The sequence below is a fragment of the Leucoraja erinacea genome, chromosome 14, assembly GCF_028641065.1.
Source record: "Leucoraja erinacea ecotype New England chromosome 14, Leri_hhj_1, whole genome shotgun sequence".
Lineage (NCBI taxonomy): Eukaryota > Metazoa > Chordata > Chondrichthyes > Rajiformes > Rajidae > Leucoraja > Leucoraja erinaceus.
This window is the reverse complement of record NC_073390.1, coordinates 13,794,119-13,809,631: the sequence shown is the minus strand read 5'-3', so window position 1 is coordinate 13,809,631 and position 15,513 is coordinate 13,794,119. Positions and strand designations below refer to the sequence as shown.

At 42.6% G+C, this 15,513-nt stretch overlaps 1 protein-coding gene across 1 annotated transcript in view; it reads right to left on the bottom strand.

Annotated features, from left to right (window-relative positions):
- The window catches only part of LOC129703295 (transmembrane protein 255B), a 72,950-nt gene extending 63,132 nt beyond the window's left edge, over nt 1-9,818 (bottom strand). Inside the window, exon 1 of the mRNA XM_055645649.1 lies at nt 9,088-9,818. Within this exon, the coding sequence (XP_055501624.1) occupies nt 9,088-9,139 (52 nt within the window). The 5' untranslated portion in view covers nt 9,140-9,818. The remainder of the gene's footprint in view (nt 1-9,087) is intronic.
- Between the last annotated feature and the right edge of the window lie 5,695 nt (nt 9,819-15,513).

The following is a 15,513-nucleotide window of genomic DNA, read 5'->3' as shown; positions in this document are numbered from 1 at the left end:
CCCGAGTACCCCCCCCTGGTGGCCAGAGAGGTCAGCGGCAAAGATCCTCCGCTATAGGATCTTAGGTCGGGAGTCAGACGGGCGCAGTGCCCCCAGGCCCCCAGCCAGCGCAGAGTAGCAGCACTAAACCCAGCTCAACTCTGCCTGTCCCACCAGGTGAGCCTTCAGCCCTTCCTGGAATTACGGGAAATATGGCCAGCGGGGAGAAGCAGCGCTGGTATCCCGTTCATCCAGACAGGACTGTAGTTAACCTGGTGAGTCAGGCAGAGTTGAGCTGCATTTAGCACTGGATTGAGCCTCCGAAGCCTTGTGCGTGTGTGTGTGAGTGTGCACATGCGCGCGTGGCCGCCAAAAAATTGTGTCCCCCCCGGTCCCCTCCATGTTTTGATAGCGAGTTCCGCTCTTGACTGGCTCTGCTTACTTGTAAAATGACCGTTTATTTACTAGGTGGCACAGTGGCGCAGGGCTAAAGTTGTGGCCTTACAGCGTCAGAGACCCTGGTTCGGTCCTGATTACAGGTGTCATCTGCACAGAGTTTCTACGTTCTCCCTGTGACCATGTGGGTTTTCTTCGGGAGCTCCGGTTTCCTCCAAGATGTACAGGTTTGTAAGTTAATTGGCTTCCGTAAAATTGTAAATTGTCCCTTGTGCATAGGATAGTGTTGGTCGGCACGGACTCGAAGGGCCGAAGGGCCTGTTTCCACACTATATCTCTCAAGTCTAAAGTTGGTGCTATCCATAAGTGAAGAATTTATTAGATTGAAGGAAATTAAGACACGTGATTGCTGGATGTCACTAAGCAGAAATGTTTAATTATAAGGAATAATTACTCAGCTCTGGTGACACTATGTACAATTCAGGAAAACATTGTTAATTTATCAGAAAGCTCAGAGAACTCCTGTGAAGTTTTTCAGGATTCAAGCGTGTTTAATTGTCATATGCACTGGTGGTGCTGGAACAATGTAATTCTATCTTGCTGTAGTTTTACTGGCACAGTAAACTCATAAACACAACGAATAAACATTCCAGGTCAACTGGCCCATGAAAGGGTTCATCACTTGGGACACTTTCAGCTCCCATTTGGTTCCATTTAAATTTTTATGTGAATGTGCTCATGCACATTTTCACTTCACACAACAAATCTGCCAGTTAATCTGGCCTTCCACTGACAAAAGAGCTGTCAATCCAGAGGCCAGTGGAAAGACAACAGATGGAGTTCTAGTTCCAGGATAACAGCGAACCATCGGTATACTTAAAGGTGCTTGGAAGATCTGGCTTTAACTCACTGCTGCCTTTGCTTTGATGCCAACGTTGATGAATTGTCTTGCTATGCAGTCACAACAAATGTTTTCTTCTACTTTAGCTCAACTAATTTAAAATAGCTTATCCTTGGCTTTCTGAAGTTTAAAGATGAGCTTAGTTTAATTTAGAGGCAGCATGAAAACAGGCCCTTCGGCCCACAGAGTCTACACCAACCAATGAACACCTGTTCACGCTAGCTCTAGCCCTTCAGTCTGAAGAATAAGGACGTGACCCATCCTTTTTCTCCAGACTTGCTGAGTTACTCCTGCACCTCCACACTAGATCTATGTTATCTCACTTTCTCACCGCACTGCACATAACTAGGCATGACTATCAAACTTCATGTGCACAAAGAGTTGTTTCACTGTCCTTTTGGGGACATGGGCTCATCCTATATAGCAATACTCACCAATGCTTTCATAAGGTCTGTCTTATTTACTAGAATGTTGCCTGGGTTTCAGCAACTAAGTTACAGAGAAAGGTTGAACAAGTTAGGGCTTTATTCTTTGGAGCGCAGAAGGTTAAGGGGGGACTTGATAGAGGTTTTTAAAATGATGAGAGGGATAGACAGAGTTGACGTGGAAAAGCTTTTCCCACTGAGAGTAGGGAAGATTCAAACAAGGGGACATGACTTGAGAATTAAGGGACTGAAGTTTAGGGGTAACATGAGGGGGAACATCTTTACTCAGAGAGTGGTAGCTGTGTGGAATGAGCTTCCAGTGAAGGTGGTGGGGGCAGGTTCGTTTTTATCATTTAAAAATAAATTGGATAGTTATATGGATGGGAAGGGAATGGTGGGTGATGGTCTGAGCGCAGGTATATGGAAATCGGGGAGATTATGTGTTCGGCACGGACTCGAAGGGTCGAGATGGCCTGTTTCCATGCTGTTATTGTTATATGGTTATTCGTTTGGTCATGGCCCAGAAAGTGGCCCAACTAGTGCTTTCATCCTTATTTTACCTGTCCTTCCTTTGCTCCAGTTTGAGTGGCTTCTCCTTCATATTAAAGCAGCATACAAGAGCCCACCATGGGGAATGCCAAACTAAACTCGAATAAATTCTCATTACGGTAGGGAATGCATGACAAATGTTTACTCTTCAAACACAATGGCTTAAGCAAGCCTTCATCTGTAGTGACAGAATGGCATAACATGGTCCCTATTAAAAGAGATTTAAAGCTGCAGACCATGCCAGTGAATTGCCATACCCTTTATGCTGAGAAACATTGTTCTTTGGCCTGCCTCAATTCATGCTTGCAACAGCTCAACTTCAAAATACCTAGTGTGTCTAACTAGTGATACTCAGAACTTAACCATCCTCGATCTCCATGCCTATATACTCAAATGAGATCCCTCGGAGTTCTGCAGGCAATTTGTGGGAACATACATAAACTACAATAGAATCTGAAGAGATTGGTTTTGCAATGGTAAACTGTCACAGATAATTTCTGCCCCATTTTTATTCTCCAAAAAGATATTTTGTGCCAACAAGATACTTGAAATCACACCAAAAATGGTGATGTTCTCCACCTCAGTCTTTTCCTCCGTGCACTTTCCAAGAATCTGTCTCTTTTAACGTGAGAAAATACATATGATTAATGCTCTTTTCCTCAGTTGATGATTTGGCTACAGAGGTATTCAAGCTTTATATGCAAAGGGATAACTATCCAACAATGTAAAGATTACTGAAACAAATTTGAATTAGCAAACAGTTTGTGATATAATTTAAAACACATTTCAATTAATCTCTTAATTTTAATTGAATGTTCATGTTTTAATCACAAAATATTTCCAAGTTTTTATTAAACAATCCTGAAACATTGTGAGCATTACGCAATCTTCGCAATAAACTTGTACAAGAGTTTAATGCAAAAATACTGTTTATTAGATCAGCCATCCTTTAAGGAATTTATTTCTGTGGAGCTACTTTGAATGCATAATTAATTCATTTCTTGACAAGACATGCTCAAGTACATATTGATTGTGAAATGTAAACCCTTTCTGGTTAAGGGAACTAGGAAATAGGATGATCCATATCAAACCATAATGCAAAATAATAAATAACGTGATCCAAATTTGTTAGAAAATGTAATAATGCCTTGATTTATTTGTGTCAGGTAAAAGGATGTCCAGTTTTTATACATGTTCTCCCTGCATTAGATCCAAAATTCAGTCAGTTAAGAAACTATTTTGGAATCAAAGGTTATAACACAATTTAAACAGTTCAGGAAATTGCTTGTGGTGAACAATAACAACTTGATCCTAGTTATGCTCTTTATTTTCTGATTTGAAATTTCCTTTATATGTAATGACCTTTGCAAAGTAAAAAGGAAATGAACATATTCAGTTTAATTACACGACTCAAAACATTCACTTGTATTCAGTTCATGTAATCTTAGTTATTTGGACCTGTGATTATATTGCTGTTGTTTTTGGATGTTGGCTTTGTTAATTTGTTTTCCACTTCAGAATCGATTAGCGTGGGGTTAGATTTCATTGTCCTTTTGACCAACCAGCTATTATTGTTTGTCAATGAGCCATTAAACACACAAAAGCAGAAACCAAGCTGAGGAACTGGGAGTCTTGCATGAATTTTCCCTTCAAGTTGCCTCAAAACCCTTAACATTTGTGAACCATGCAATTAAGCAATTCACTGAATGAACCCAGAAGTCAGAGGATAATGCAAAACATAACAAAATATGCTGGAGAATGGCCCATTTTGCATTTCTAATTGAGTTGAGGGATACAATTACCTCTTGCCAACAGTTTTAACAAATGGAATTAACTTTAAAAAATAAAGAATGAATAGAACAGCAAACCATTTAGCCCCATGTGTCTGATTCACCATTCAATAAGTCCGTGACTGACTGATCTTTTATTTCAGTACCATTTTCCTACATTAACCCTTATCCCTCGATTCCCTCACTGCCATAAAATGGGTTGATCTCTATCTTAAATCTATTCAGTGACTGGCAATCCACAGCTCTCCAGCGTATAGCATTCCATAGATGCACTAAGATCTGGATGAAGAAATGTATTCTCATCCCAAACTCGTGAATCTTTTATATTTTTCTCACAACATAGTAGGAGGCCATTTGGCCCAAGTCTATGTAGGCTCCCAGAGCACTTATATTCCCCTTTTTTCCCTGTAATCTTTTCTCTCTCTCTGCCCATCATCAATTCCTCCCAATAACCTGTATTCAGAGTGTCTCCGAGGATCCTCCAGTGCTTCTATGCAGCGGCGGTGGAAAGCATCTTGTCCGGGAACATTACCATCTGGTTTGGGAATTGCTCTGCCAAGGACAAGAAGGCTCTGCAGAGAGTAGTGCGTTCGGCCGAATGCACTATGGGAACTTCACGCCCCCCTGCAGGAACTATACATCAGGAGGTGCAACTCCAGAGCCAACAATATCATGAGTCAAGAGTCAAGAGAGTCAAGAGAGAGTCAAGAGTCAATTTAATTGTCATTTGGACCCCTTGAGGTCCAAACGAAATGCCGTTTCTGCAGCCATACATTACAAACAAATAGACCCAAGACACAACACAATTTACATTTTACATAAACATCCATCACATCGCTGTGATGGAAGGCCAAAAAAACTTATCTCTCCACTGCACTCTCCCCCCCCCCCCCCGATGTCAGAGTCAAAGTTAAAGCCCCCGGCTGGCGATGGCGATTGTCCCGCGGCCATTAAAGCCACGCCGGGTGGTGCGAAGTCGCACGCACACCGGGTCTTGGTGTTAGAGCCCCCGGCGTGCGCTTGCAGAGTCCCGCGGCCATTCCAAGCCGCGCGGGGTGGTGATGTTAGGCCCCGCTCCAGGAGCTCTTCGACCCCGCAACTCGGGCGGGAGAAGTCGCCGTTGCAGGAGCCCTGAAAAGCAGTCTCCCTCCAGGGAACCGCGGGCTCCCGGTGCCGCCGTCCGCAGACCCGCAGTTGCAGCCTCCGCATCAGCAGCAGCAGCAGCAGCAGCAGCAGCAGCAGCAGCAGCGCTCCACCACCGCTCCACCCGCTCTGGACTCGGCCAGCTCCGCGACGGTGAGGTGAGTCAGCACCAGAGTCCCCGGCTTCTTCTGTTGGAGGCCGCACTTCATTTGCAGCCCCAACGACAACGGAGACCCGACAAGAAAAGGTTGGGTCTCCCGTGCAGGGAGAGATTTAAAAAGTTGCCCTATCAGCTGCACCATTCTGTCTTCCGCTACTCTGTTGAATGGCGCATTCCTCATTTTGAGACTGATAGCACTGAAAAATGGCAACATTTTACATGAAGCTTCTCTTAAAATAGCCTCTTATAATTGTCTCTCCTTATTATGTATCCATTCCAGAGCTGAGAAAGTCATTAGATCCAGTGCTGAAATGGGGAGAAGGCAAGAGAGAATGAGGTTAGGAGGGAGTGATAGATCAGCCATGATTGAATGGCGAAGTAGGCTTGATGGGCCGAATGGTCTAATTCTGCTCCTATCACATGATATTATGAAAATATCCTGCTATCATCGTTAAATCAAAGCAACTCTCAGAACTAAGAAACAAGGAACTGCAGAGTCTGGTTTACATAAAAGGACACAAAGTGCTGGACTAACTCAGCGGGTCAGGCAGCATCTCTGGACAACATGGATAGGTGATGTTTCGGGTCTGCTCCCGATATTCTACCACCTATCCATGTTCTCCGCGGTCCACGGTCTTAACTCAATTCTGCTGCCCTGATCTGGAAAAAACATTCATAAAACATTGCCCCTTTTATTTAGCAAGAAAATTCACCTCTACCCTTTTGTTGGCAGTTTACATGCTGCCCCCAGTCACGTGGCACTGGCCAAAATATACTCGGTTGTCAACTCTCTTGGGACAGCAAACTCTAATGTGCTGTGTAGGAAAGAACTGCTGGTGCTGATTTGCACCAAAGATAGACACAATATACTGGAGTAACTCAGCGGGTCAGGCAGCATCGCTGGAGACAAGGAATAGGTGATGTTTCGGGTCGAGACCATTCTACAGACTGAGAGTCAAGAGAGAGGGAAACTAGAGGTATCCTAATGTCCTGTTCATTAGCTGCAGTGATTTCAAGCAAGCTAACTTCAGCAAGTACTTCCCAAATAGATGAACATGTCTCCTGCCCCTCACACACAGGCTGTTAACATTCTAGACCATGGCTACACCACCACCAACTTGCCCATATCTCGACCAGTTTGATCATCTATGGGAGCTGCTTCTGCCGACAGAGATTTCAATCATGAGGGGAAGATAGACACAAAGAGCTGGAGCAACTCGATGGGTCAGACAGCATCTCTAGAGCTGAGAGAGCAATAGAGCAGTGGTCCAAGGAGGCTATGTGTCTACCTCAGGACTGACTTAAGTCGGTGAACTAGAACCTGTTCACAAGCGCTTCAACCACCTGATGGGTAATATCTCAGTCGTCATACATTTCATCAAGAAATGCACTGATGACTATGTTCCGACAGACAAGTAGTATCTACCCTAACAAGAAGCCAAACAAGAATGGACCCGGGAGATTCACTCGCCGCTCAAATCCAGATCCAATGCTTTCATAAAGATTGCCACTGCACTGTACAAGGTGGCCAAGTATGATCTCCACAAGGCCATCTGGGATGCCAAGAAAGAAATCCAAAACGAACGAGGCTCAATTCCATCAAACTGAAAACAGGTGACTCTGTCAGGGCCTGAATATCAACACCGACTATGAGACGAAAGTGGGAAAATCTGGGGCAATGGCACATCGCTCTGGAAAAGCTGTTTTGTAATCAGGCAACCAAAGCTCTATCTAGGCGCACCCTCCATATCCCACTGGCTCTGTCGATGGCAGAGGTCAGATCTGCTTCATGAGTGAATGCTCACTTTCACTCTTGGAAAGTGGCTGGCCCACAAGGAGCCGCGCGCGGATAGTTTCTGAAATTGTGTGCCAATCAACTGGCCAGTCTTCAACCTCTCCCATCAACAGTCTACTAACCCCATCTGCTTCAAGGAGAACTCCATTAGTCCAGTCCCCAAGAAGGATAAAGCGATGACAACGCTCAATGTCAACGCTCAGTAAAATCGACCATAATGAATTGCTCTGAAAGACTGGTAGAAGCCCACATCCGCGATAGTTTTATTAAAGGCTCGGCGCTTGCTTCCATTCAGTATATCTTCATGGTGCATTGCATCAGGAAGTCTGGAAGTATCATTAAGGATGCCATCCAGGCTATTCCCTTTGGGAGAAGATAAATAACTTAAAAGCTCAGACATCTTTACCTGAGAACAGCTTCTTCCCCACTGCATTCTGACGCCTGGAACAATCACCTCTAACACACCCCCTTTCCAGAGCAGCTGCCACGTACTTTTACTTTTAACTCTACCTCATTGGGTTATTCCATTATTGTACTTTAATTTGCTTTTTTTTGCACTCATTCAGTTTGCACTGCAATCTTAATCCATTCTGCTGTTTTGCATTTGTGGTTTGTGTTGTTCTACTTATCTTTACTGGATGTGACATGCTTACTCTGTGAGTTTGGTGTGAACCAGGAATTTCATTGCACGGGTGTATATGACAAATCTGTCTGAATCTGAATTTAAACCCTGGTTTTAGACACCACCCAAGGGGAACGTGATCTATTCTACCAAGTCTTATAAGAATTTTGCACGCTTTGAAGGAATCATTCCTCGTTCATTTCAAAGGGTTCCATCCTCATTCTCGTATGAATACAGACATAGCCTCATGAATCAATATCAATATCCAGCGTTAGTGGAATGTGGGTGAGGGATTCCACGTTACCCATCTGGATGTAGTCGCTGGACGCACACCCTCCCCCCAGATTCGTATATTTTCGCACAGTGGATTTCTAAGAATTTCTATTTGAGATTTCCAACTTTACAGAGTTCTTTATAAATATATTCACCCGAGTGACGTGCTGGAGTAGATACTTTTGCCTCTACCTGTCATAAATTTTAATATTGGTAGTTTGATCAAAATATGATATCTATAAATGTCTAAACGAAATATCTCCCCCGCTGTAAACGGGAACTTGCTAATTACAAACCTGCATCAGTACATTACACGCCTCATTCTCTAAAGCTCTTTTGGTTTGGAGGATAACGTGGAAACGCACTTCAAGCGAAAAACAAATACCGAATTGATGTTGGTACTGTGCAAATATTCTGGAGTTGATATTTAGGCATAAGGAGCATTCTGGGCGTAATGCAAAATAAACCACTAGATGCGGACTAAAGACGTTGCTGAATAAAATTTCGCATCTTCTATCGAAATCCACACATTTCGTAAAGATTAACACGAAACGGTATCAACAGATGACAAAAAAACAAACGAACATTGTGTATTATAAATGTGCAAAATGTAATTTACATGAATTATCACCAAAGCTACTGATTAATAATAATTAAATGTGTTTAACATCTAGCAGAGGATTAGTTTCATTTATTTTTTGATTTTATTGTGGGTGGGTGGTGTTGGCGGATTAAGTTATTGAAGCACAAGTCACAGAAGAGGGTGTGGGTTCAGTTTCGATAGTATCTCCGATTTCAAAATTGCATGCATTTTGGATCAAATGCAATGAGAATATTTACAGCAAAAATGGACACGTCCTCAAAAGCGAACGATAAATTAAGACGCGAATACATTCTCGGATCGTTCTCTCGTTATGCATCTTGCTTGGATTGTGAGTGTTTCGTTTCTCAATCCCCTCTAATTAGGGAATATATATATTTCTTGATAACCATATAACACTGGGGTACTTTGACGAGAAAAGACGTTTCGGAATTTATCAATTTTGAAACTCACCGAACAGTTCGGAACGGACTTGGGGTGGATTTGGCCCCGGGATTTGTTGCATGGTCTGCTTTCGTTCTGTCAATTAAACGGATGCAAGGAGGTATCTGTGCGCAGTGCTGTCGCCAGGTACTCTGCTCGATCGCTGCTTCTTCCCGCAGTCTAAATCACCTCGTCCCAGCGCCCCGAATCTGACCTCCTCGGATGCACACTCACTGGTAATGGAAGCGAGATGAGAATCATTCGATGGCAAGCCGACAGGCGCGCAGCCTCTCGCCAAATGTTATACTACCTTCCTAGCACACCAAATTACATAGGCGCCGAGATGCTTGTAGGATAACATTCCCGTGAACTGAGAGGGCACTTTAACTCTCTGACGCCCGCCGTAAAAAAACAAACGAGGGATGGGAAACTGTCGAGATGCCATTCCGGGTACTATAAGTGTGGAGTTAATAACCAAACAGACCTCTTGACTTTTGGAAATATCTTCAACAGTCCGGTAGCGATCGTCCCGTGAGCGTTTTCCAAAGTCTAACTAATGGGCTGAGGAAAAATGGAAATGATGTTTCGTCCAACGCGCGATACAAATGTTTGGTCCACGTTTTTCCCAGAGAGGTTTCTGCGTATGGACAAGGTCCCGAGGAATGAATTTGAGTCGTTTCTGAAGTTCACCAGAGCAGCAACAAAGCACTACCACCGGGTAGAGGGAGTTTGAGATTGGCTTCGAACATCATGTTCTATTCAAACACACCCGCTGTTCGGTAATTTATTTCCCGAGATACATAAATATGTTAGAATAGGCGTTAGGATATCCGTTCCCCAATATTGAGAAATGTTGCTACATTTCTATACTAGATGCCCACTTTACCTTTAAATCGTCCTTGGGTCTGTCTGTAGGTTCCGATAAAAGCCTATCGATCCGAAACTTTTAAACCTTCCCCCTTTTTTCATAGCTGCTGCTCGACCTGCTGAGTATATTCCGCCCTTGCCGCCGCTCAGATTTGTTTGCATTTGATGGGGGTATATATCCCAAGCCCTTCCCTCCAATCTATAAAAACAGACCATGCCTCAAATACTCAACGGGTCAGGCAACATCTGCGGCAAGAGAAAAATGTGGCAGACCCACAATTTACAAGAGCGAAGTCAAGTGTTCAGTCACATAGTCGGTGGGGTTAGGAGGAAGAGGACAAATGACTCTCTGCAATTGTTTAAAACTAGAATTGCTCGGGTGCTTACGTTGTTTAAGATGCCTGCTTCGGAGACGAATCAAGGCAGTTGAAAAGAGAGTTGGCAAAGTGTAACACGCAGGCTTAGAGCTGTAGCTAAAACCTAGAAGAGAATGCTGGCCATGCCTAACTATTCAGGTAGTGGGTTTGGAGAGAGAGGAAAGCAGAGTTATTATAAGTGGTGGATAACCTAGCTGGGGAACTGGTCATTTCTGATTTAAAAAGACAAAGCAAGTTAGTGGGATCTTGTGAATTTGATATAGAGAATTGAAGGCTATGTTGTGCCCAGACTATAGGTGAGGTGTTGGGTTTTACGGTTATTTGGACGTTGTTGGGACAGTATAGGGTTGAACAGTCAGATAGGTCTGAGTGTGAGAGGAATGGGGAATTAAAGAAGCAGGCAGTGAAAGCTGAGGGTCACCCGTGCAGATTGATCGTGGGTGGTCCACAAACCAGTCACCCAATCTACATTAGAAGTGATCACATCGTAAGCACCAAATCCCACACGCTGGTATGGACACGTGCAAGAACATCAGTGTTTCACTTGGAAGGATTGTAATGCCCCTGTCCCACTTAGGAAACCTGAATGGAAACCTCTGGGGACTTTGCGCCCCACCCAAGGTTTCCGTGCGGTTCCCGGAGGTTTTTGTCAGTCTCCCTACCAGCTTACGCTACCTGCAACCTCCGGCAACCACCGGCAACCTACGGGAACCGCACGGAAACCTTGGGTGGGGCGCAAAGTCTCCAGAGGTTTCCGTTCAGGTTTCCTAAGTGGGACAGCAGCATTAAGGTCTCCGGATGTTGGGGCAAAAGAGCAGGTGTTAAATCTCATGTAGTTTTGCATGCAATGTATTGTGAGGAGGGGAATAGAGATGAAAGAGCAGATACATCTTTCACTTGGAACTAATGCGAGTAAATAGAAATGAAGTTGTTCATTGGAACAAAAGAAGAATATGAGATAGACACAATGTGCTGGAGTAACTCAGCGGGACAGGCAGCATCTCTGGATAAAAGGAACGGGCAACTTTTCTAGTCGAAACCATTCTTCATTCCTTCCATCCAGAGATCCTACCTGTTCCACTGAGTTACTCCAGCATTTTGAGTCTGTCTTCGGTGTAAACCAGCTTCTGCAGTTCCGATCTACACAAGAAGAATGTGAGTGTATGTTGCAGTTTCATAAACCTTAGAACACATTTGGATTATTGTGTGCAGTTGTGATCACACATTTCAGGAAGGGTGTACAAGTGTTGGAAAGGTTGCCAAAGAGGTTCGCCAGAAAGCTGCCTGGATTAGAGGGTGTTACCAATCAGCAGACGTTGGACAAATGGATTGTTTTCTCTGGAGCATGGTGGCTAAAGGATGACCGGATAAAAGTTTATAAATTATAATAGGGTAATTATAATAGTCCAAATCTTTTTCCTAGGGTAGAAATATTAAATGGCATAGCTTTAAATTGGGAGGGTGAAAGTTTAAAGGAGGTGTGCAGGACAAATGTTTTACACAGCGAGTAATAGTTGCCTGGAATGTACTGCCTGGAGTGGTGGTGGAAGAAGATACATGGTGGAACATGCAGGGAATGGAGGGATATGGATCATATGCAGGCGGAAGGGATTAGTTCAATTTGGCAGAATGTTCAGAATAGACATTGTGGTTAAGAGGCATGTTCCTGTGCTGCAGTACTCTATATTCTATCAGTTGAAAATTGGTGTAATGCCAGGATATGGAGGCCTGTAACGAATGGATGTTTTAAGTAAATCAGATCAGCAAGATAGATTGGTACTGTGGTGGAGATGAACTGGTTGGGTCTTATTTTAAGAAAGAATCAGAGGATCTCAGAGGAAGGGTCTCGACCCGAAACATTGCCTATTTCCTTTGCTCCATCGATGCTGCCTCACTCGCTGAGTTTCTCCAGCATTTTTGTCTACCAGAGGATCTCAGAAGCATTTTGAGTATTTTAGAGTATTTTAGAACCTGTAGTTATTTTGATTTTCAAAATTCTGCCCAGTCAACGATGTGTGGAGACATCTGAATTGCCTCTTGACTTTGATAGGCTGAGCTTCATGAAACTATTTTCAAAGGGTAACCTAGAAACATGGATAACATATCTCTGAGTCAAGTTCAGATTTTTTATTTGATAGAAATTTTGAATATGACAGGAGGACTTGGGTCTGGCATTTATATAAAACACTTTTAATATCGTTGTTTTCCTAAAAAACATCCATTCACCAGCTCTCCACTTCCTGGCTTTTGACCAATTTCCAACATATGCTCACATTCTCTTTGATACCATATGTCTTAATTTTACTAAGTTTCTTGAGCAGTATCTTTTGAAAATTACAGGCTGCTTCGGGTAACGAGCAGTTCTCTCTTTACTAATGTCCAGAAGTGTAGAAGTCGGAAAGAGCACTAATATCACACAATAAGGTAGCCATGGCTCCACAGTATTGGAGTGAATGGTATCTATAGCACTTCAGACTGACAAGACAAAACAATTATAAAGTGAGAGAGAGAGAGGGAGGGGAAATTAGTTCTTCCACTCATAGGAACAAACATATGTACATACATTAAATATTTGAATTCAATAATATAATGGGAGCTCACTAGTATGTACGAGTGTGCACAGATTGGGTGTTCATAACCCGGGGGCGGTCTGCACCTATTTTATTTATTGGTATAACCCATTGTTTTGGCAGGAGCATCATTTCATTTGTCAGACATGGGCTACGTTTTATGTCCTTGGAGTTTGACCTTAACTAACGCAGGTCATTGCGGCTCTGGTTTTTCTCCAGTAGCGGTGTTATTGTAAATATATCTATTGTGTAGTGTATGGACGGATAGACATATTTGGTACTTAAATAGATGAGAATAGGTTCAATACTGTTTCATGGAGAATTACATGTCGATAAATTGGGCACATTTTGCACATCTGGACACAGGTTATAACTAATGCAGATTTTTTTTAATTGCTGCAGTTTTAGCTATCATTTTCCATGTATGTTGCCAATTTCCTTTCTTCTTTCTTCTTGTTGGTCTTCGACAATAGTTCTTTGTGTATTGTATTCCATCTTGTGTTTCCCATTCTACTGGTATTCTGCAACATTTTATGTGTAGGGACATAGCTCACCAAGATCAAAAAATCAGAAGACAGTGCAAAGTGATGGTATTACAGGTGCCCGTAGGGTATTATTTTGAAAGGAATGTGAAGTGCTTCATAGAGTCATTGAGTCATAAGATACATTATGTGCCAGTGGCATAGCACGTCCATGCCAACCATCAAGTACCCATCTACACCAATCCCATTTAGCAGCACTTGTCAACAGCTTTTCTGCCTTGGTGATAGATGTGCGCATCCAGATTAAAAGAGCAACCACAGTTCTGGGAAAAGGTCTTGAGGGCAGATGAGATGAAGATGAACTTATATCAGAGTGATGGCAAGAGCAAAATATGGACAAGAGCAGAAGCCGCCCAAGATCCAAAGCATACCATCTCATCTGTGAAACACGGTGGTGGGGGTGTTACTGGCTCACTTATCTTCATTGATGTTACAACTGCTGATGATAGTAGCACAATGAATTCTGAAGTTTATAGACACATCCTATCTGCTCAAGTTCAAACAAATGCCTCAAAACTCATTGGCCGGTGGTTCATTCTACAGCAAGACAATGATCCCAAACATACTGTTAAAGCAACAAAGGAGTTTTTCAAAGCTAAAAAATGATCAATTTTTGAGTGGCCTGAACTGAACTCAATTGAGCATGTCTTTTATATGACATAATAGAGAAAACTGAATAGGACTAGCCCCCAAAACAAGCATAAGCTAAAAATGGCTGCAATACAGGCCTGGCAGAGCATCACCAGAGAGGCCATCCAACATCTGGTGATGTCCATGAATCGCAGACTTCAAGCAGTCATTGCATGTGAAGAATATGCAACAAAATACTAAACATGACTACTTTCATTCACATGACATTGCTGTGTCCCAAACATTATGGGGACCTGAAATGGGGGGGGGGGGGGGCAATGTATAAACACCGCTGTAATGTCTACATGGTGAAACCAAATTGTGTAAAAATGGCCTTTATTAAAATCTGACAAGGTGCACTTTAATCACATGTGATTAAAGTGCACCTTGTCAGATTTTAATAAAGGCCATATTTTGGCCATATTTTGCTCTTGCCATCACTCTGATATAAGTTCATCTTCATCTTATCTGCCCTCAAGACCTTTTCCCAGAACTGTGGTTGCTCTTTTAATCTGGATGCGCACATATATCACCAAGGCAGAAAAGCTGTTGACAAGTGCTGTTAAATGGGATTGGTGTAGATGGGTACTTGATGGTTGGCATGGACGTACTATGCCACTGGCACATAATGTAGCTTATGACTCAATGACTCTATGAAGCACTTCACATTCCTTTCAAAATAATACCCTACGGGTACCTGTTATACCATCACTTTGCACTGTCTTCTGATTTTTTGATCTTGGTGAGCTATGTCCCTACACATAAAATGTTGCAGAATACCAGTAGAATGGGAAACACAAGATGGAATACAATACACAAAGGACTATTGTCGAAGACCAACAAGAAGAAAGAAGAAAGGAAGTTGGCAACATACATGGAAAATGATACAGCTAAAACTGCAGCAATTAAAAAAAATCTGCATTAGTTATAACCTGTGTCCAGATGTGCAAATGTGCCCAATTTATCGACATGTAATTCTCCATGAAACAGTATTGAACCTATTCTCATCTATTTAAGTACCAAATATGTCTATCCATCCATACACTACACAATAGATATATTTACAATAACACCGCTACTGGAGAAAAACCAGAGCCGCAATGACCTGCGTTAATTAAGGTCAAACTGGCCTTTATTAAAATCTGACAAGGTGCACTTTAATCACATGTGATTATTTCTATTACAAATCTCAAATTGTGCAGTGCAGCTGCTAATAAATAAATGATGGGTCTTTGTCCCAAACATTACGGAAGGCACTGTATAGTGCCTGGCCTGCGGGTTACTCAATGCTTTGCATCTAAAAGTGCCAAATAATTGTATTTCCAATCTGATGAACTCACAGAAAATATTCAGTATGGAGAATGCCAAGAATAAGAAACTATTGTTTTGTGGAAAGATTCGAGATATTAAAACAATTTCCGCTCTAACTACGATAAATGATGCAATGGTCAGCCAACCCTATTCAACTGA